At 39.4% G+C, this 22,994-nt stretch overlaps 1 protein-coding gene across 1 annotated transcript in view; it reads left to right on the top strand.

The window, feature by feature from the left end:
- The window catches only part of PDE3A (phosphodiesterase 3A), a 240,855-nt gene that overhangs the window by 204,941 nt on the left and 12,920 nt on the right, over positions 1 to 22,994 (top strand). The window contains exons 4-10 of the mRNA XM_054387102.1: positions 643 to 797; positions 5,589 to 5,704; positions 10,276 to 10,495; positions 15,142 to 15,227; positions 15,688 to 15,857; positions 17,128 to 17,265; positions 22,513 to 22,624. Coding sequence (XP_054243077.1) covers positions 643 to 797; positions 5,589 to 5,704; positions 10,276 to 10,495; positions 15,142 to 15,227; positions 15,688 to 15,857; positions 17,128 to 17,265; positions 22,513 to 22,624 — 997 coding nt within the window. The remainder of the gene's footprint in view (positions 1 to 642; positions 798 to 5,588; positions 5,705 to 10,275; positions 10,496 to 15,141; positions 15,228 to 15,687; positions 15,858 to 17,127; positions 17,266 to 22,512; positions 22,625 to 22,994) is intronic.

Raw genomic sequence — 22,994 nt, 5'->3', positions numbered from 1 at the left:
ATGGATGTAGACTCCACAGCCTCTCTGGGCAAGCATCCTCACAGCAAAACTATTTTCTTGCGCATAAATGGAATCTCTTGCATTTCAATTTTTGCCCTATTGTCTCTTGTCCTTTCACCCCAGGAAAGAGCTTGGTTCTATGTTCTCTCTGCACACTCCCTTCATGTATTTATATACATTGGCAAGATCTCCCCTGAGCCTTCTCAGTATGAGCAATCCCAGCTCTCTCAGTCTTCCTTTTATGACAGGTATTCCAATCCCTCAGTCACCTTTTTGGTTCTGATCACTTAAGTGCCTTTTGGCCACATCAAATAAGATCAAAATTTTTCAAGAGCACAACCAGCACTGGCTGACTCCTGTGAGAGCTCCAAGTGTTGCACATCTGTGGCTCTGGGGCTGTGGATGTATAGGGGGCTTTTAACCTTGAAATAAGGAAGACGACCCAGACCCTCCAAGAGTTTAAGGCACTGACTATCTTCATTTGAACAGAAGGTAGGCATCATAATACCTGGGAGAATCCAGATGTAAGGCACCTCACTAGATACTGTCAGGCAAAATTAATCAAATGGAAGTGCTTTTTCTTCTGCATGTTTAAAGTTTTGGTAAGCCTATATAAACTCGAAGCAACTGATATCTCTCTAGCGCTTACGGAGAAGTTTGCCTCCAGGACTGCTGAGACGAGTGTCCTCTACTTGGACCACAACAACATCAGCCACAGGATTGCCTACACTGGAGCCAGCTCCGGTGAGAAGGGATCGCAGTGCCAGCATCAAACCTCATGAATCATCATCATCCAGGTTACAAATTACTTCTTTTCTCTTTTATGTCTCTGTTTAGGTGTATTTCTTTGATTGCATGAGATGGTGTCCCTCATTTGTAAATGCTGACTTCAAAGTATGTTAGAGCTACCTCTTCATGTTTCTCTAAATTGAATTGCCAAAGAAGTGTCATTCCCAATTTTAACCAGATTATGCCAGAACTATTTCCTGTTGGTGGAACACAAAATTAAAAAATAAAATCTACCTACACTAGTAAAGTGCAGAACTGCACAATAAAATTGGAAACAAGCCAAGATATCTCTTTAGAGTCTTCCTGATATGCAGCAGTTTCCCCCAGCTGCTGAACAACACTTCTAAGAATACACCTAATGGTACGGTCCTGTCATTAAACCAGTTCATAAAACACTTCTCCATCCTCTAGATACTAGTTTTCAGAACAAAAACCCTGATTTTAAGAGGATTTTCCTAAAATACGCAATTTTGTGGTTTTCCTTAATTGCATTTAATTCCAGAATATAAGAAGTGCTTAGGGCTCCCTGCATGAACTCATGCAAATACAATACCAGCAATACATGGTAAATACAAAATACTGAGTTAGATAAGTTGAAAAGTGATTCAGTGGAGAGAAGAAAGTAGATTCGTTACCACCAGGGGAAAAGGAAAAAAAAAGGTATAATCTAGGAGCAAAATTACAAAAGAAGATTTGCTAGTAGAAGCTGAAAAGCAAAGCTGAAAATGGACTGGGCACAGAAAGGTTTTCTTGCAGGATGGTTGCTGTGCTTTACCTGCTTTTAAGCACTGCAGTGGAATGCTTCTTTCTTGCTGACCACAGAGTTTAGCTTCTGGGATTCAGAATCTCAACTGTCTCGTTTAATTAAAAGACTTTTACTGATTTGCCACAAGAAGGTGATATACATAGCTGTTTTGTTGGGGTGCAGTTTGAGTGCCCACTCATTTATTTATTTATTTATTTATTGTCCATTTAAAATGCTTCATATTTTAATGGGTTTTGTAGGCAGGTGCTGGTACGGAGAGAGTCACAGCTATTAAGCAATAATTATTAAAGCTTTGAAATTATTTTCGACAAAATCACTGGAATAATTGTACATTATTTGTTTGCCTGGAAGACTTCTAGATTCAGTCATGACATGTACACTTTAAGGGTATGTTCATATAGTGCAGCAATAGATCTCCCTGACACAAAGAGGGGCATGGACCTGATGGAGTTGGGTCCAGAGGACGGCCACAAAGATGATCTGAGGGCTGGAGTACCTCTCTCGTGAAGACAAGCTGAAAGAATTGGGGCTGTTCAGCCTGGAGAAAGGAACACTCCAGGGAGAACTTACAGCAACATTTCAATATCTGAAGGGGACCTACAGGAAGTCGGTGGAAGGACTGTTTAAAAGGGCTTGTAGTGATAGGACAAGGGGCAATGGTTTGAAACTGGAGCAGGGCAAATTTAGGTTGGACGTAAGGAAGAAGTTCTTTACAATGAGAGTGGTAAAACACTGGAACAGGTTGCACAGAAATATGGTTGAGGCCCATCCCTAGAGACATCTAAGATCAGACTTGATGTGGCCCTGGGCAACCTGATGTAGATGGAGGTGTCCCTGCTGACTGCAGAGAAGTTGAACAAGATGATCTTTGAAAGTCCCTTCCAACCCAGTGCAATCTGAGAATCTGCAATGAGGTTTGCATAGGCTGAGGAATCTACCTACTCAGCTCAACATTTAGTTCCAGTTTCCTGAAGTCTCTCAGAGTTACCTGGAAGTGCACTAGTTCTCACTGTTCTGAAGAGACAGGTTTTAATTTTATGGCTATGGTTCCTCATGACTGACTATATCACCTAGGTATTCCCTGCTCACTCTTATTCATTTTCTTTTTCTCAAGGTCTGATCCCTGAGCCATTATCAAAAAAAAGTCATCCCAGCCAGGCAGAAGCTGACTGGTTTAGGGCATTTGCAGAAGACTAATCTAATAAAGTTGCTTTTCTGCCTGAGGGCTTTCAGACCTAATACCTTGAATTTGGGGACTTTCATGCTGCCAGATAGCCTAAGGTGAGCTGCATTTAACACTCCGCAAGGGGTCTGCTAGATCATCCAGGAGCAGCCAGTGAATAAAAGAGGTGAATAGATGCTTGCCTTGTAGGAATAGTGCTTGTCTGCAGGAAGAGAGGCTTGGGTCCCAGGCACTATTAACCATAATATCTTGCATAGCTATTTCAACAAGATTTCCTGTTTTCTGGCTTCATGAGCATTTTTTCTATTCCAGTCAGAAAGGAGTAGATAGAGCCTTTAAAGGAAGGGCAGAGGTCATGCAGTCTGGTAGTTACGGTGCCACGCTGTGAGAATAAAGTTCAGGTCCCCTTCTCACCTCAGCAAGGGCTATCACCTTAGAGCTGGTGGATGAGGGGAGAGTGTGGACACAGGCTTTGCCGTGGGGAAAGGAAGAGCAAAGAAAAAGCATCAATGTCAAGAAAATAATTCAGAGGTTTGATAGACGATTCACTTATTTTTCTGCAATTCAGAATTTCAGGCTGATAATGGAGAAAAGATAGGACCTCAGAAGGCCAAACATCACCAGTGTTTGATGTTAGACAGTGTGGGTGAATGCAACCCTAGAAAACTGCTTTGGTCAGACTTTCTTCCAGGTAGCTACACCTTTCCCTCTTGTACAGCACGTCTAGGTGCTCAAGACAGCCTGCAGAGTACACTGAAAGTTGGGTGGAAGAAAAATACGTGGTTAGCCAATGTTTGCTTTGTGAGGAGTCTCATGTATCTCAGTAAAAGTAAATATATAGAAGCTATAACCAAATACAAATGTTCTTCAGTCACTAGCCTGTGTTTCCCAGGGTACATTTGATTTAGGCTGTTGATCTCAGACTCTCATGCAGTATGTAAGCATCCTAAGATGGGAATCAGAGGGAGGAGGAGAGGAATTAAATATTATTGTTGGTCCTGTTCTATGGTTCTTATGTAACTCTGCATGATGAGATAACTAAGCAGACTATCAATTCTTTCTACGTTTAATGTCACCAGTTGTGTACATATGTCTCTGTCAAGCCTCCCAGCCTACTGTTTGCAGTTTTTCTTTCACAGTGGAAGAAAAACTGTGTGTTCCAGAAAGGGTAAAGATGAATCCTCTAAGTCTAGCTTTAAACATTTTGGCAGAGCAGTACAGATTTGCTTTCAAGGAAAAAAAGTTGAACTGACAGAAAAAAAAATAGTCTTGATTATCTGCCAGCTATGGGATTAGTCTTGATTATTTTCCACCAAATTCAAGCATGCCACAGGTTGCAGAAAAAGAAACATTTCATAGTATGAATATTAGGAGAGGAGAGATGACACAGGTAGCAGATTCTGTAGTTACAAAATCTGCAACTTGGTTCTCACAGTGTGTGGCATCACTCCTAAATTTGCAATCACATATTTGAAAAAATCCCCTTTCAATCTGGTGGTCCTCTTATAGCTTCAAATGATTTGGGAAAAATAATAGAGCTTACATGTTCCTTCCCCCAGTCACTTCCATGTCTAATTGACTTCCATGTCCAGCTGACTTCCCATAAGAAGTCAAGAAAAGTGGTTTGGGGGTGTTAGGTTTGGGGTATTTTTGCAGTGGACCAGTGTGTTATATTCTTCTTGTCAAAAAGCAAAACACAAAACAAACAAACAAGGTTAAGAGAGCAGCTTCTTACTTCATCACAGGTTATAGGAGTTTGGGCCAATGGAAACATCCAGCACGTATTTTTGTAGGTAGAGCTTGGTCTGCCAAAACAGTAAGATATTTGTAGAGTTAAAACAAGGTTATATGCCTTTCTTGTTTTTTTTTTTTTTTTCAGAACCCTTTCCCTCCCCCCCCCCCCTTTTTTTTTTCCAAGTGGAGCTGGGGTTAGGCTTTAAAAGGCTGTCTTCTGCCTTGCATATCCTCTCATCACTTGGATGGTGAGGCAGTGAGGAAAAATCTGGAGCCTAACAGGCCAGAGACTTACAGAGAAGTCACAGGCCTCATGAGATCTACATCCCTGCAAATAGCTCACCTTTGATGAGTATCATTTAAGAAAACAATGATAAATACAACTCTCACTCATTACAGAAGTATTTGGCCTCTTCTGGTGCACAGTTGTAACCTGAAGGCTGAAAGCATGCACCCATCCTGTTGCAGGGTACCACCATTTGTTCCCTGCACACAAGGTCACAGGCATCATCCTATTCCCCTTCAGTGACCAGCGTCTTCAGGGTGTGCCCAGAGGATTTGTGGTTTGTGATGCAGCATGTGTTTCAGGGGGCTAAAGCATGTCACCCAGAGAAGGGCCACATCACTAGTAACACCAATGCAGTGCTCTTCCAGCCTCCTGAGGAGCTTCTCCAGTGCCTGAAGAGTTACTGGGTATCTGCCTTGGTATTTGCAGCAAAGGAGTCAACAAGACTGATTTTTGGTTTACGCTGAGAACTTCTGGCACTTCTGGCTCTTGTAAAGAGGCATTAAAAGAGAATATAAATTTAACTTATTTCAAGTCAACTTTTAAGCCTGTTTGTACTGTCAGAACAATATAATGAAGACATCTTCGTATAAATAAAGTGAATAGACCTCAGCACTGAAGGAAGTCCAGCTTTGGAGGACCTGCATTGTAAATGTTTTTGCTGAACACAGTACTAATGCCTCACAAATAGCAGTTCAGCCTGCAGATAAATGCTGTTTTCCTCATCAGATTTTGTGCTGTCTCAGTATTGTGTACTTTTCCCTCCTAACTTCTGCTGTTGAGGCTTTTCACTGTGTCAAATGATGCTTGTTTGCACTCTGGTTTTGCAGCACTGACTCCTGGAACAGCTCAGTTCTGATGACAATCACAAAGAGCAGGTCCTTCTCCACCTCCTACACCATGCCTTCCACCAACCACCTGAATGCCAAAAGGCAGAGCCGGCAAGGTGAGTGGGCATCTGTCAGACTGTCAGGATCATTTAGCTGCTTCCCCATGACTAGCACATGAAGCTGCTTTTGATCTCTATCCAGTCTGTGTCTCTTCTTGCTTTTCCCACCAATATAAATATCACTATTTCCTTTATTAAAAAAAAAAAAACACAACAAAAACAGTGGCTTAAAAATACTACAGTGATGCTTTTGTAAATGTTTTGACCTTTGTGATTTGTAGAGTTGGTCATGACATGATGCAGTAAGTGCCATACTAAATTATGGTGTGATTATATCCATGTAATTCCCTTCACTACTCCAGGGATGAGAACAGCATGTTTTTCTGTAACATTTGTTAGATCAACTGTCTGTGTGTATTGCCTAACAGACTTCCTGAAGCACCACAACCTACAAAATGCCATTCAGAACTGTAGGCAGCAACTGGCCTGTCCTATGCAAACACATCCATGCCAAAGCCATTATAACTCAGAGATATATCTCTGTCTGTTATTCGGAAAGTCCAAGTAGTTCTTACTGATTTTTAGAGAGGATTAAATATAGGTCTTTTTACTTACCTTTTTGGGCCTTAAAAAAAATGACTCCTGTCTGAACTGAGGAAAAGAAATTGAGAAGGTGGCTGTGAAGTGGGTTGAAAGTTCCCCCCAACATTAAACTGCCAGACCTGCTCAGTTGGAAGCAAATGAAGCTGTATTTACAAGCAAAACTACAATCTACAATGAAATGCATATGTACAAAATATACAATATTTACAGTTATCCACAATTTATAAACAGCACAAGAACCCCCCTGGACAACCAGTGGAGTTGCTAATAGCTTCCCCTTCCCTGCTCCCCTCCTTACACCCCTGAGCACAAAGGGACAAGAAAAAGAGCAGAGAATTATTTTGTTAGGATACTCAGCCACAACAAAGAACACAGCCAAGATTAGCAAAGCCAAGCTGAAGCAAGTTAGTGTCTCCCAGAGCGAGGAAGCTGAAAGGAGAGAGACAGATTTTACCTATCTAAGTATACCTGTCCAATGGAATTGTTTAGAACTTATCATTATTTTCCTTTTTACACCCAATGGTGATTTCTTTACATTCTAGCACTTTCTGTTCAAGATCTGTGGAAGATTTTAAAGGTACAGCCTAAAACTACCACATGGCTTCAGTACTGATAATGGCAGCCATGAAGCAGTCTTAATCCACAGTTAACAAGGTTCTCTTCTCTGCACAAAAGGAGAATATTGTAATGTTTACTCATGCTTTAACTTGCAATTCAAAATGATCACAAGGCCTTCCTTTTTTAAATCAGTCCAATTCCAAACTTGAAATAATGCTGAGATAATGTTACTCAGAGATACTAGCTGCCTAGACATCAGGTGGAAATTGATGGGTGCCTGAGACCTGACATCTGAAAAGTCAAGAGAATCCCAACTTAGAGATGGGTTTGAAGATATGGCTGCACAATTATTCTGCATATCTAGCACTGTCACATTTCATCTGCTTTTGAAAGTGAAGAGTTTATTTAATCTCCTCTTGTACCAAAACTGCCTTAAAAGGTAATAGGCATATAGGCAAATGAATAAAATTGAACCTAAAAGTAATACAGATATAGTAGCAAGAATCCAGGAATTTGTTTTAGAACAAAACAAATCCAACACAGATTTGTGTTTTTCAGAGCTTCACCCATTAATTTGAAAGAAGAGTGTGTGTGCATAATATTTTATATTTGGAAAGCAAGATTTATTAACCCCATCAGTCAATTTTACATTTAGTCTCTTAGGCTTTCAGAAAGTGTCAATAGTCATCTCTGTTGCTCAAATACCTGAGCTCCCAACTGATGAAGGGAGAGCACCGTTCTATCACAAGCGATTCCTAGGGACATTGATAGGAGTAAAAATTTTGGCACAATGTTTTATCCGGAGAATTGATATTTTGATGGTTTAGAATGTTTACAAATAATTTTAATTATGATTTTTTTTCATGTTCCAACTAAAGAATTGCTTCAATTTTCACTCAATAATAAAAATGTTTGTATCGACTCCTTTGGCAGTGTATAATAATTCTTAGTACAAGTTGATCGAGCTAAATCTGTGAATTTACAAAATGAATCTTTAGTTGCGAATTAAAACATTAGGAATTTAAAATACTTCTCCCTACACCTGTTAGGCCAAAATGCTGAGGTAAACTCAAGTGTTTTCCTATGTAATTTCACATCACATTGAAGTTACTCTTTTATTTCTTCAACAGTGCACATGTGTAAAATTTCTGGAGAACCTAAAAATGCACTTTAAAAATTCTCCCTATATTGCTATTCTTCTCCTTCCTTGCTGTAGCAAGACTTCCTTTCTCTCACTTTTGTTTAATAAATGCTTAAATGTTATATTATTGAACGTAGTTTGGTGGTTTTCTGGTATTTTTTTAATTTATTTTATTTTTGGTTGTCTATCCTGGAAAATTACCCTTAAAAAAATCCCACAACCAAATGTATTTCAAGAGACAGTAGCAGCAGAAAGTCATCTGTGATTAGAAACATTATTTTTAAAATTGCTGTTTAAATTCTCAGGGCTTGCTTTAAATTGCTGAAAGATGACCATTCATATTGTATTCTCTAACAGTCCTGAAGATACCTGGTAACATGTAGCTGAAAGATAGAAAATAATCCCAACTCAATTCCCTGTTCAACTAACAGGCTGTGAAATGTTTTTAAAGATTTATTTTTGTTGGGTGTAAAGCAGATATCTCAAAGGATTAGTAAATGTGAAACAAAGGCTTTCTTTTTTAAAGCAATTTCCATATGTCACAGTCATCTGACAACTTTTTAATTGCTCTGTAGGCTGTAGGTTTCTGGCCTCAAGACTAGTGTAATATACTTGTTGCAGTCACTGAACTAAGACATTAATGCATACCACATGTTTCCTGAAGAAATACGCTAATCAAACTTAGATGTTGAATAGTTCAAAATTACAGTCTAGTAACTGTTAGAGGTTATTCTTAACTCTTGATATGTCAACAGTAACTCATATTTTTACCTCATATCATAGTAAGTTGTTATCAGGAAAAACCACTGGAACTGTACACATATGTCCTGCAAGGTTAGTATTTCTTAAACTTAGATCAACATAGTGCCTTGTTCTGAGATAATTTTTGTGTCTGGAATCCATTTAGATAACAGGCACAATTCAAACATAAACCCAGTTAAAGTTCTAAGCTCTTTTGGCTTTGGAGATGAACATAGTAAATGAACTGATTCTGAGTTCCTAAAAGCTTAAGAACAGGAGGTAAGTCAGCTTACATGCATTTCCTTTTAAGATAATGTTTTCTCATCTGCATTTTATTGTGAAAGGGACCGTTCTGTCTGAGACTAAAAGATGTAAAGTGGATTCAAAAAGAAAGCAATGCTTTGTCTCAAATACTGAACTGGGTGATGCATTTCATCTTGGCAGGGGTGCTTAGACAGAATAAGGGAGAGGGAACTGTGTCTTGCTAGTGTTTGCACATGTGAATATTGGCAGTTTCTAATACACTGGCTCAGGAGTACAGTGCCATTTGGTACAGGTAATGTTTGCTTGTAAGCAGCAGATAATGAAAAATAAACTCAAGCAGCACAAGATCAATGCTGAAGTCTGTGAGGAATGCAGGAATGGCACCATTAGGGTTCTGAGGCAAAGGAGGCATTAAGTACCTCAGCCTTTTCCTCATTCTTAGTCACAATGTCACCCATGCATCCGATAAAGTATGGAGCTTCTCCCTAGTCTTCCTTTTGTTATGTCATAGAAGCATTTGTTATTATTTTCTACAGCAATAGTTAGATTGAGTTCCAGTTGGGTTCTGGCCCTTCTAATTTTTTCCCTGCATGGCTTCACTGCATCTTTGTAGTCCTCTTGAGTAGCCCATCCCCTTTTCCAAAGGCTATAAACTCTTCTTTTGTCCCTGATTTCCAGCTGAAGCTCTCCAGGCTGGCCTTCTTCCCTGCTGGCCCATCTTTTGGCATATGGGGACAGCCTGCTCCTGTGCTTTTAACATTCCCTTCTTGAAGAGCACTCAGCCTTCCCCGACTACTTTCTCCTTCAGGATGGCCTCCAAAGGGAACTGACAGGCGGTCTCCTGAAACAGGCCAGAGGCTGCCCTATGGAAGTCCAAAGTGACAGTTTGCTAACCCTCCTCCTTCTTCAAGAATTAACAATTGTATTATTTCATGATCACTAAGCCCAAGATGGCCTCCAACTGTTACATCTCCTACAAGTCCTTTTCTGTTAACCAGCAGCAGGTCCATCTTAGTACCAATAGTAATGCACTGAACACATGCCTTTCATTTCACACCTGCTCAATAGTGTACCCTACTCAACAGGGAGAATATGCTTCATATTTTTATCCAGATCTTCAGCAGGTAGAAGTGGCTGATATCAGTGGAGTTTCATCTCTGTGTGAGAGCATTGCCCTTGGCTCATAGTAGAGGAGGGTTTTGTCTTATTTCCCTATTTGGAAGCTATGCTGGTATCCTCTCAAGAGAAGTATTACTGTGCAGTCAACTCATGCAATCATCTGTCACTTCTGTTAATTGATGAGACTCTTTTCTCTTGCCAGGTGTCCCACCAAATATTTCACCTCTCACCTCCCCGTGCCATTCACCAATTCAGGGGACACCTGCCACAAGTCCTACTGGAAAAATATCTTCTGTGTCATTTCCAGATTCTACCGATATTGACACCAAGAAAAGCTTAAAGCCACACAAAGTCTTAACTTCTACTCAGAGTGCACCTAGCTTGTCAGACCCTGTTATCAGCCCCTCTGTCATCTGCAGCAGGTAAGATAGTAACGTGCATGCGTTGGAATCATTTCATGTTGTACTCACAAAGAAGTTCTTTTGGCCAACATAAACGCTTTAGTGATTTGCTGTGGTATTTTTGGTTGATGTTTCACCATATCCAAACAGTTCTCAGTACATGAGTGATTGTGTAGATTGATGTTACAAAGCACTTTTGCAGTGTGAGATGGTTGACTGCTTTTTTAGTTTTTATTCATGTCAGATGCAGAGTCTGGTTCATAAAGCCTTGGCCAAAAGCTTGCAGATCTCAAGGTTGGATTTCATGTTAACAATTTGTGTTTCTCACACCATGCCCTTAACATCAACAGTCACTTCCATGTCACAGGCCAAGTCTTTCATGGAAGGTATCTGATGTTTGATTTAAAAAAAATCTTACTGCTAGGGTTTAAAAGCTGCTGACCTTTTGATAAAGGTATGGCAACAATGCCTGAAGTCTGTGTAATAGTGGACTTTCTCTCAGAAGGAGTAGGTCCTGTCCTCCCCCAGCAGAGTAAGATTATGGGGCACTGGGACTTTTTTCAGAAATCTGCTGCAGCTGAGTTCTTTCTCCTGCTGACAGTTACAGTAACACAGTTTAATTTTACACCTTCAAGTAGCCCAGTAGTAGAACAGGCAGACCTGCTCTGTAAAATCAGCATTTTGGAAAGAAAGTTGTTGTGCTTGTCTTCTTGAAAAGGATTCAGTTGCCAAATTAGATTACTGGAATTTGCAATACGTATCCAGTTCAGAGTAGTGGGAAACACTAGAATTCAGAAGCCTGTTCCAGTGCGCTTTCAAGGTTATCTTGAGATACTGCTTTTGGTCATATTAAGGAGTGATTTGTGATTATTGGCTAGCCAGTGGGCAGCATGTCATCTCAGACTGGGGTGAATGTTACCAAGTTTTACTATCTTTGGAAATAGTTTATTTGCTTCTAGCTTCAGTCACATGGCTTTGGAAGTATCTCAGTATATGCAGGTCTAGAAAGTGGATGTGAGAAAGTGAAAACTGAAATTGCAGGCTTGCTCAAGGGAGTCATCCTCACTGGACTTCAGACTAGGATTCTAGCAGGCTTTTAAGGTGTTACCTAGTTGACCAAATGGAAATTTAAGCGTTTTTAAAAGTTTTCCAAAGGTATTCAAAACTGGGACTTGCAGTGATTCATTTGAATTGAAAACTCTGTTACACATAAGAGATATGCCATAAATATGCTACTGTTTAATATTGCTACTGTGAAACTTTAAACAGTGCCTTTATTACTATTCTAAGAAAATATTATTACTTTAACTGGTGACCATGATTGCTGGAAGCCTTCTTTTGAAGAGAGCCTTCTTCTTGAAGAGAGCAGATAACAGCTGCATTTCATTTTTCAAATGTTTAAGAAAAAAAAAAAAAAACAACACAAAATTAATGTAAGGTTGTTATAGACAGTGATGAATTTTTTTTTTTTGATACATGTGGACTTTGATTTCAGTGTAATCATTAGCTTTTATGTGGCTAATGTCTTATGTGATCTATCTAGGTTGCATAGCATATTTAGCTTCTTAATTTCCTTGTTTTCAAATGCTTAGACTGTGTAAGTGTTACAGATTTGCTGGCACAGACTTTGCTGATTATTTGGAACAAAAATTTAAAAAAAACACAGCAAACCCTGTATTATTTAAACTAATAGTCATTATTCCCTAAATATCTATTGAAAAACCATAAGCACTGCAACATTTCTAGCCATTAGTATACAGAGATGTCCTATCCACAGATGCAAGCTGGACCACTAGTACATAAATAGTGCATCCCTTCATAAAATAAGCACAGTAAAAAAAAAAAACAAACCAACCAAACAAAAAACCTCACAAAGCAAACCTAAACCAAGATTTAGACAAGCCAAGAGAGTTAAATTATTAAACACTGGAAATAAATCTTTTAATGTTTGAGCATTCACATTGTAGATGGCTGGTCTTCATTGTATACAATCCTTTACAGTTCCTACCCAAAAAAAAGCCTTGCTAGGAAGTAGTACCAAGCCAGCAAACTACTGCCACTACTAAACTCATCCCTTCCCCAACAAATGCAACAGAAACAACAGAGGAAATGATCTCTGGAAATGAGTTGATTGTTTGATATCAGTGGCATCAAGAAAGCAGTTTTACTGTAGGGTTTTTTCTACTTACAAACTGAAATGCGGTAGGGCAGCACAGTTTGAAAATCACATTTGACAAGAATATATGCCAGGCAATGCTGTTAAAAGAACTTGTAGGAGGCTTGCGGGAAAAAATGTGAAACAATCCCATGATTAAGAAGTACATTTTAATGCCTGTGCATGAAGGGAGTTGAGTTAGAGTTGCATGGGCACGTTTACTTCTGACATAGAACAGATTTCAAGCATTCTGCTAGGTAACTCAGGGAGAGGTTTTAGTCGTGGTATATGTGGCCCATACCTATTAAACATTTTATGTGGACCATACATATTAAATCAGTGTGAGTTTGCATATGTTCTAGAAATAAAGAAGCACTCTCATAGTGGCACAAAAGCCTTGTAGCATTACAACCAATCAAAGGCTCTCTTTCTCTCTTTACATTTTTGGCTTGTTAGTATTGACCTTATGGGAACCAAAAGGAGTATGGCAGAGAGAAAGTAATATCTGGTTTTCATCTTTTTATATAAACCTCAGTGATACAAGATTTATTTGCTTGGCTATGCATTATAAGTATCATTGTAAGTATCATTGTATACAGATTTGTACTTTTATTTAAAATTCTTACAGGAATTCATTATGTTTGCAGGGCATTCAGAATAAAGTGGGGAGGAATAACAACAGGCACCAGTACAGGTTAGGGGCTGCCCTGCTGGAAAGCAGCTCCACAGAGGAAGACCTTAGAGTCCTGGTGGACAGCAAATTTTCCAAAGGGCAGCAATGTGCCCCTGTGGCGAAGAGAGCCAATGCTATCCTGGGGTGCATCAAGAAAAGTGTGTTCAGCAGATGTAGGGAGATTCTTCTGCCCCTCTGCCCTGGTGAGACCACACCTGGAATATTGTGTCAAATTTTGGGCTCCCCAGTTCAAGAGAGACAGAGACCTGCTGGAGAGAGTCCAAGGGAGAGCCAGGAGGATGCTTAGGGGACTTGAGCACCTCCCCTATGAAGAGAGACTGAGAGCCCTGGGCTTGTTTAGTCTTGAGAAAAGAAAACTGAGAGGGGATCTGATTGATGTCTATAAATATTTGTGGGGTGGGTGTCAAGTAGAGGGGGCCAGGCTCTTTTTGGTGGTTCACAGTGATAAGACAAGGACCAATGGATACAAACTTGAACATAGAAGGTTTCACCTCAGCATGAGAAGAAACTTCTTTACAGTGAGGGTGACAGAGCACTGGAACAGGCTGCCCAGAGAGCTTGGGGAGTCTCCTTCTCTGAAGACTTTCAAAACCCACCTGGATGCATTCCTGTGCAGACTACCCTAAGTGATCCTGCTTTGGCAGGGGGGTTGGACTTGATGATCTCTGGAATTTCCTTCCAATCTCTAATGTTTACTGATTCTATGATTCTATAATATTTTTTGGATGATTTGGTCAAAAGCCACCTGGCATAGGATTTCAGCCATTTTTGTACCTACTTAGATTGGTATAAAGCTTCTACTACAAAGTTTGACCAATCAAAATAATTTTGTAGTAGTTACATATGAGATATGCCACAAAATGCTGACTCAAACCAGAGCAAGAAACGTTAAAGTGTCTGTTTTTCATGGTCAGATTTTATACTGCTGTATGAAGCTTCAGATTTGTTAAGTTCTCTCAAGTTTTTCCTGATACATCATTTTTCCTTCAGGTCTTAGACTCAGTCGTATTGGGACATTGTAATTTGAAATGTTGCAGCTGGTATTTAGCTCACATTTAGGGCTAAAAGGGAATCACACACAAGGAATAAATCATTTTTATAGAAGCCATTTGGAATGGTCATGATATTGTGATCCCTCCTACAATGTCTTTCTGTCCTGGGAATGATGAAGCAAACTCTGTCTTCTAGTTTCACTGCTAAATGTCTGGATGCCAGATCATTCACCTCCTGTTCTGAAAACACCCCCTTGGTTCTGATCTATTTGGTATCTTGCCATTCAAGTAATGGCAGGACACCTTTTTCCCTCTTTAAGAGGAACATATTAAGATTTTAAGCAAGAATAGGAGAGCAAAGCCACATCATAATTGTTTTCAAATTGGATTATGTAGGATTGTGTGTCACTCTGGCACACACATTTTCATCATTTTTAATTCATGCTTATAGGGCAGCTGTAATATAAAACCAGGGGATTTTTTTGTTTGTTTGTTTGTTTTATTCGTACTGATAAACTTCAAGAATAAAAAATCAATTAAAAAAAAATCCCATGATACAGGTTTACTGTTGGCAAAACAAATTTAACGGTGGTGGCCAGTTAATGCAAGGTCTTACTGGGTTTTTTTGTTTTGTTTTCTTATTACATTCCTGACTGCCAATAAAACTTAAGCTTACTCTTTTGTTTTTGTTTTCTGGAGAATGCACCCTGTACCATAGCTTATACTGTATGACATAATCTTACACTATCAGCAGGACAGCATTTTACATAAGACTGGCTAATGCACAGGGTTCTTTATATTGTGCATGTTTCTTGATGTATTTCAGCTGTGGCAGACCTTATAACCAAATAGAAGCTGGTGATGGGACACTAGATAGAAATGATGGTACCACACACACCCTGAACAGAACAGGTAATTCTTTGTCCATCATAAAACTCCTCATCCCTTAAACTCCATCATCATTCACTGGAAGGACAGATATTTCTGTCTGTCATAAAAGGAGAGTACATGCAGGTGAGACAATAGGAGATGCCTTTGAGGCTCCTTTCCTTTTTGTATGTACATCATGTGCAAAATGCTGATGAAGAAGAGAATTAAAACATAAAGGAAATATGGTTTGCCTCATCTAACCAAGTCTGCTCAAATAATGGTCCTGAAAATTCTTCTCTCTTCAATCCCAGATCCATTTTTTTCCACTCTGCAGGGTACATGCTTTTAATGCCTTTGGACAGATTGTCCGACTCTGGACCCAGCCAAGCAGCACATATGTATTATGAGTCAGAGATCCTGTTCCTTTTATTCAGAAGGTCACAGGATGACTTTCATGCCATCCTTACTGTTCACACAACAAGGTTCGTGATTTTTGTTGTAGATGATCCTGCACAAGCCACTTCTGACTACGAGACCAACAACAGTGACAGCAGCGACATTGTACAAAACGATGACGAGACAGATTGCTCCAAAGGGCAGACACGGAAGGGATCCGTCTGCAGGACATACCCTCCTGAGACCATCATTCTCCATCCCTTGATACCACCTGAGGTAGCTTGGTTAAGTTCCACTTGCACAATTGACGGAGTGTATAATGATATTGGGGGGGGGGGGGAAAGGAGGGAAGCGTCAAAACAACAAAAAAACACAAACCAACAAAAATCTCAAAACCCCACCAAAGAAAAAACCCTAGGGCTAGCTAAAGATCATGACTATGGTTTTAAGCAACAATTGCAGCAGGCTTTTACCTTGCAGCAGGAGGAATGACTTTCAAGAATCCAAAGGGTCCATTGAAGCGTGTGAGAGCTGCTAAGAACTGGCCATTTGTGAAACACTAACGGTCTGTTTTGATGAATAAACTCAATATTCTGAATCTGGCATTAGGCATTTCTGAAATGTTTGGCTTCTGTGTCAGTGTTGCCTTTAAAGGAAATGAATTGGAAGGAAGAGAAACCATCTTCTCAGACTACCAGCATGATCTATCATCCTCCTATTCAGCTACTTCAGCTTCTCAGTGGCTTTGCAATCTTGGCTAATACATCCAGTGGTCCTTATTTTAAAACAAATTAACACTTGTCTGCATGATATTATTGTTGGTGTATGAGAACATGGCAGTCCTGATCTTCTCATGTCTACTGTATTTAACTGTTAGCTTCCATAGCCTGTTGTACAACTGACTTAATAAATGTAAATTGGCATGAGCTCTTGAAAAATTTATTGTAATCTGTTGGAGCTGGACATGCTGAGAGAAGGCATTTTTCTGCAGATATTTTGGCATTTCTCTCTACAGTTTCTTAGTAATAATGAAATTCAAGGAAATATTCAGGGAGAAATGTGAAAGGAGAGGCATATTCCATCTTTTATTTGCAAACCTTAAAAAGCAGGTAGGTTTCAGTTTAAAAGGTAAGGGTCTTCAGCTGGGCTGAGCTCCATTAGCCATGTTAGACTGTAGTAAGTGGGTCCTGATGTGGAAGTAGAAAAAGAGTGCTTTTCCCTCAGTACTGCAGCAAATTATACAATGAAGAAGACAGACTCCCTTGGAAATGAATGAATTATTCCCATGAATGAACAAGGGAATGTGTCTCATGGATAAGTTCAGAGACTGATGTTTCTTCTTCAGAATTTCCTATTCATTCAAGTGAAACAAATTATAAAGGAGAGCAACTAGCTGCAGGGCTGGTAAAAATGGGGACATCTCTCTGAGCTAAGTGCCATCTACTTACAGATGATGCTAATGTGAACTTAGTTTTTAAGAGCATAAATTTTTGCACAAGTTGCTTTGCAGAACTAAAATGTCTCTTTATTCTCATTTCTGGCATAGGACAAACCTATACTTGCTCCTGAACCTCTGGTTATGGACAACTTGGATCCTCTGATGGAGCAGCTAAATAGTTGGAACTTCCCAATCTTTGATTTGGTGGAAAAAATTGGAAAGAAATGTGGTCGTATTCTCAGTCAGGTAAGAAGGATATCTTATCTGCAGTGAATGTCTAGATTAATGACAGATTTAGGCAAAGTAGTGTTAAGATTCATTGTCCTTACAAACTGCTCATCCAGTGGATTGTTACTTGCTCCCTAATTCAAAAATGGTAATGTGAACTCTCATTACATTCCTTACTTTTAAACTTCTCTGTTTAAAAATGTGAATGGAAAAGCCACACACCTATTTTGCCTTCTGCTCTCTGCCATTGAGTTTACATGAACCTTGCTGAATATTCTCTTCAATCTGCAGGAAGTTTTGCCACCCCTTCCTAATTTCTTTGTGAAAGAATTTTTCATGGGGTTCAGCATGGGAGGGTGAAACAGTAAATATATTCAGCTGATGCAAGAAATATGTCACTTGTGTTCTCTTTTGTACTGGAGATTTCAGTCAGGCAGTGCAAGTAAGCAAGGTTTCTGGAAGTCAGGAAAAAAGTAGTCCTTGCTATATTCCCTCAGCTGTAAAGACATAGCACTTTGATAGTAAATTCATATCATTATTACATAGGGAAGACTAATTTACTATGAATCTGGATGTGAGAGCTTGCTAGTCTTTCTTTCAACTACAGGTTTTTCATCCCCTCCAGTAAGTTGAATGCAGGTATTGATATGACCCATCTCCACCCAATATGATTAATGTCACTTCCATAATCACCTTCCTGACTAAACTTTCTTCTCTGTTATGCTCCTTTGCCTGGTATACTGACAAATTAGCTGTTTTTACTTAACTATTAAAATGGAGAGGCAATTATTACTATTTAGGATGGAAGGGCAGGGGGGGTGAAAATAAAAGAGAATCTGACTCATCAGTATCACTTTACAAGGCATTATGTAGTGATGAATGCTGGAAAGAAGAGATTTTGTTAATTGATATAATGTGGGCCAGTTAACACCCCCACAAACACAGAGGTTAGTGTGTCAGGCACATCTCAGTGCAGCAAGCTCCAGAGAATTCTGTATCAAATTTTGTTCCCTTGGTGGTTAACTATTATTCAGCAAGATTCAATTATCCAGTGGCAACCAGGAAAACCACAGCATGAATTCAAATTTCTTCTGTGGTCTGCCTTTTATTGTTCTGTAGCTTGGCGAGTAACATCTGTGTTTAACCAGCCTGACTGCTCTCTAGGTTAATTTTAAAGACGTAGGCAAATATTGCTGGATGTGGATATTGGTATAAATTCTGTGATAATTACTGAGACTCTGGAGCAAGGCACTGAGTGTGTGGTTAAATTGCTCTTCTAGATCATGTTGATCACTTTATTTCCTAATAGAATGGAATAATAATAGAAGGATAAATGAAACTTAAGGAAAAAAAAGAGCTTTTTTTAATGGTTTAACCAACAGTTTGGAAGAGCCAAAATTTGTTTTGGTTTTCCATGTGTACCTCTGTAGGTTTTAAGCACTTTGCCAAGTTTCATGAAGTTCTGTACCTCTCAGGACAATTCTCCTGTACCTCTCTCAATTTTCACTAAAGCTCCACACTCTTCCCCAACGTCTGCTTTTTGCACAGGTTCTAAACATGTTATCCATTTTTCAGTACCCCAAAATGAAGCCTGTGAAAATACAATAGAGAAGATTTAATAAATAAGACTTATGATCGAAATTCAACATTTAGAGAAGCTTAATAAATAATACTTATGATCAAAATTCAATATTTTCTGTAACAGTTGTTTGTAATAACTCTCACTCCTTAAAAGCTGAATATAGAAAGTTCAACCTTGTTCATTAAATATAGATCCTTCAGGTCTTTTCCTTCACCTACTCAAATGTTCCTAACAAATTATTTTCAAAAATAAGAGAACTAAAATTAATAATTCTTTTTTTCTCCAGCCAGAAGTATTGTCTGTTTCTTGCATAATTTTTAAATCCTGGGATGTTATAAGCAAAGGAAAACAAAAGCTCCAGTGATTTATTCTTGTATTTTGCCATTAAATGGACTCATCCATTAAAAATAAGTAAATTAACAAGCTGGTTAGATTTATGAGAATAGAGCAAAGAAGGGTTGACACGTGCCTCTAGGGAAGCATTCAGTTCAGAAAGCAAATGCTGGCTTAGCATCTTTAAAGCTGCTTGAGATGTCTGTTTCTTCTTTTTGAAATGTTAAAATAATTTAAACATGTAAAAAAAAAAATCAGTCAGCAGCCATGAAAACATCTGTGCAAAGTACAGTGGCAAGCACTCTAAAAGTGACACAAATACGTATGATAGGGGTTAGAGAGGAATTTTCATACCAGTCTCATTTCAGAAAGGAATGACAGAGATCTCCAGTTGAGTTCAAGCCATAACATTAGGCAGTATCTTCAGTCACACTTAGAACCATAGAATGGTTTGGGTTGGAAGGGACCTTAAATGTCATCTTGTTTCAACCCCTCTGCCATGGATAGGGACATCTTTCACTAGACCAGCTTGTTCAAGGTTTCATCCAGCCTAGCCTTGAATGCTTCCAGGGAGGGTGCATCCATGACCTCCCTGGGCAACCTGTTCCAGTGTCTCACCACCCTCACTGTAAAGAATTTCTTCCTAATATCCAGTCTAAATCTACTCTCTTCCAGCTTAAATCCATTCCCCCTCATCCTATCACTTAACACTCTTCTTACAGCTACTACAAAATTAAATGAAAAAGAATAGACTGTAGTCCAGGTCTCTCTCTAGCTTTCATTGCTGGCCCTATAGAGACAAGAGATGCTGCTGGTTCTCCTGTGCTCTCAGTATGCAAGCAGTGTCAAAGTGGGGTTGGCATCACTGTAGTGTGCATGTGAGTTGGTCCCTAGGTGGTACCAAGAGGAATGTTTGGTCGTCCTGTCATTACGCATAGCTTCTGCAGAGAGAAAGTGCAGCTCTTATATGAAAGTCTGAAGGACTGAAGGAAGTCAGGCCTTCGGGGATATGATATTCCCAGGATCTTCACAGCAGCCCTGGTGTGGAGGAGTGTTTGTCAGAGACAGAGACTGGATGCTAAGAACTTGAAATAAACACACATTTGAAGAAAGCAAATGCAAGAGACCAAAAAGGAGTGTAAGAGGGTTGCCTGCAAACAAGTAGCAAACCACTAACCTAAACTTTGCATGTGTCCTTCAACAAGAGCCAGTTATGTGTGCCTGCAACAGAAGAGAGGAGCTACATGTGAGTGACAATCCTCACTTCCAAAACAGCACCACCAGAAGTGTCTAGTTATGATTCATTCAAGCATTAGCAGCTGTTGCAGAGAAAAGCAGAAAGTGGAGGCTGGATTTAAGAGGCAGTGTGGAGCACCCACTGCTAAGTGCCTGGCAGCCATTGGATTTTCCCTGGGCTTGTCACTTAGCAGACACTATACCTTGGCTGTGAGGGCACCCCGCTCAGCCGGATGCTAAGTCCCGGGGAACTCATGAAGCAATATGTGATTTAGGAAGGGAGAATTTTAAAAGACAGAAGTGATTAAAAATGGTTAATTCAGAGCAATGAATAAACAAAACTTCACATTTTTTTGGGGTTTTTTCTAATGATCATAGAGAATAATTTCATTTTACTCCAAGGCATAGGGACGAGCTATCATATGTATCCATCACAGTCAGCCTCCCTTCTTTTCAACTGCTTTTCCTACCCCTCAAAATCCAGGGGGAGGGAAAACATGCTTTTACTACATGTTTAATTTAAGATACTTGTCTAGCATTAGCAGTGTAGACCAGCGAGGTGTGATCCTGCAAAAAAGTATTTCTTTCTACTTTTTATATAGCGATATTTTGCTGGAAATATGACACTTTCCATTTAGTGATCTAAGACTAGAGTGTGAAATGCCTCACCGTTATGTAGGTGAAAGTTTGGATCCAGGCTTATTTACTTCAGCATTACTCAAGAGAGATATACAGAGAAATTACCACCAGCAGTGATTTTTCTGACTGCATTGCTAGCAGCACTTTTGCAGTTATGATAGTAGCAGAAGTAAGAGCTGGGGCCAGCAGCAGAACCCCAACTGTCAGATATGGGTAACTAAAAGGGGCAATGGTGTCAGACACCACACTCACCTTGTCTCTGCATCATCACTGCCTATTGGAATACTTTACCAGAGTTAGTTCACATGCAGACTTTTCCTGCTAGGGAATGAGTAGGAGGAGAGATGGGAGGGAAGGTCATTAATGCTGTGAATTCATATCCTTTTTCATTATTCTTACTGTAAAAATCCACAGTGGTAGGATATTTGAAATTTGTCTTCATTAAATTTTAGGTGCAGCTACAGATCCTGATTTATATGCACACTATGCAGAAAGAAACTGGTATGGAGAGCTGTTTGATTTACGTTCAGCTGTAAAATACAAAACATCATTTGTAACTATTTCTGATGTCTCCAGTACTCATCATTCCAAATATGTTTCAGATTTCTTAGCTTTAGGTTACCAGACAGATGGTGTCAAAAGGATAGAATTTAGCTAAGAGCAGTAAATAAGTAAAGACACTGAAAGGTTCCAAATCATGAAAGAAGAGAAAAGGTCAGGCAATAATTTTACTGTGATCCCATTACTCTGTATATCAAGTTTAAACTTGTCTTCAAAAGTGTCCATTTTGCAGCAGCTACTGTCTACATTTCTGAGCATTCATGTCTCCTGAACATCCTCACACACATCCATCACATTCTTCCTTTCAATACATCCTCTCCTGGATGTCTCCTCTCATATTTCTCTGCAGGAACACTTGGAGCAGCTCTGCTTCCTAAGGCTCTTGCTGCTTCTGAAATCCTGTTGGAGAAGTCACTTTAGCCATTTCACTTCCAAAAAGTAAAAGGAAATAATGCAAAGGATCCAAAATGTTCTGTACTTGTATCTTTCTTTCACTTGCTCTCCCTTTTTCTGAGATTTGATTTGATTCATGGGTTCTTCTTGAAGAAGTTTGTGGGGATTTTTTTTTTATGGCCAAAAAACTAAAGACCTCTGGATATCTTCCTTTATGTGTATGTTTTCCTGAGGTGCTTGTAAAATTTGGGAGATCCATGTGCCTGAAAGCAAGAGAATAGTATCTGGAAGGGTGTAATGAAGGAATGAGGAGGACCATTTGGTACTAACAGGTTGTCTATGTGGCTGTGTCTAACCACATCCCTATGGTACAAATAGCTGCAGATGTACTTGAGAAAATACTATCAGGAAAGCAGGTTTTCATGGGGTAAATCATCAGAATAGCTTTTATATTATATTGATATACTTTTTAGAAGTTTTGTGGTCTGGTTAGCAATGTGGGTGTTTTGGTTTATTTTCAGGTATCATACAGGCTTTTTGAAGACATGGGACTGTTTGAAACCTTTAAAATACCAGTGAGGGAATTTATGAACTACTTTCATGCCTTGGAATGTGGATACCGAGAGATTCCTTGTAAGTAAAAATTCCCAGCAGCACCTAAATTTGCTTAAGTAGAGTCAGGTAAGTGTTACCTGTCTTGCTTTTAGAAGCTAGGTTAAATCTGGCTGTAGAACTAGATGAGACTATACCACTGTTTTCATTTTAATTAGAGATCAACAGAGCATGTTTACCTGATGACATTCAACTAGCTGAAGGCAACCACTGGAGTAAAGGATTGGAGCTGGTAGTGCAAGCCAGGCTCCTTGTGTAACACTGTGTTTGCAAAGTTTCCTCCATGGCATACTCCTCTGCTTCTCTGTTATTTTCTCTTTCTTGACTGGTGTGAGAAACATCATTGAATGTGATGTAAAACCCTTAGTAAAACAGCATTTACAGAACTATT

The sequence above is a fragment of the Indicator indicator genome, chromosome 14 (assembly GCF_027791375.1).
Source record: "Indicator indicator isolate 239-I01 chromosome 14, UM_Iind_1.1, whole genome shotgun sequence".
Taxonomy (NCBI): Eukaryota; Metazoa; Chordata; class Aves; order Piciformes; family Indicatoridae; genus Indicator; species Indicator indicator.
Note: the sequence above shows the minus strand (reverse complement) of the source record. Positions and strands in the feature narration are given on the sequence as shown.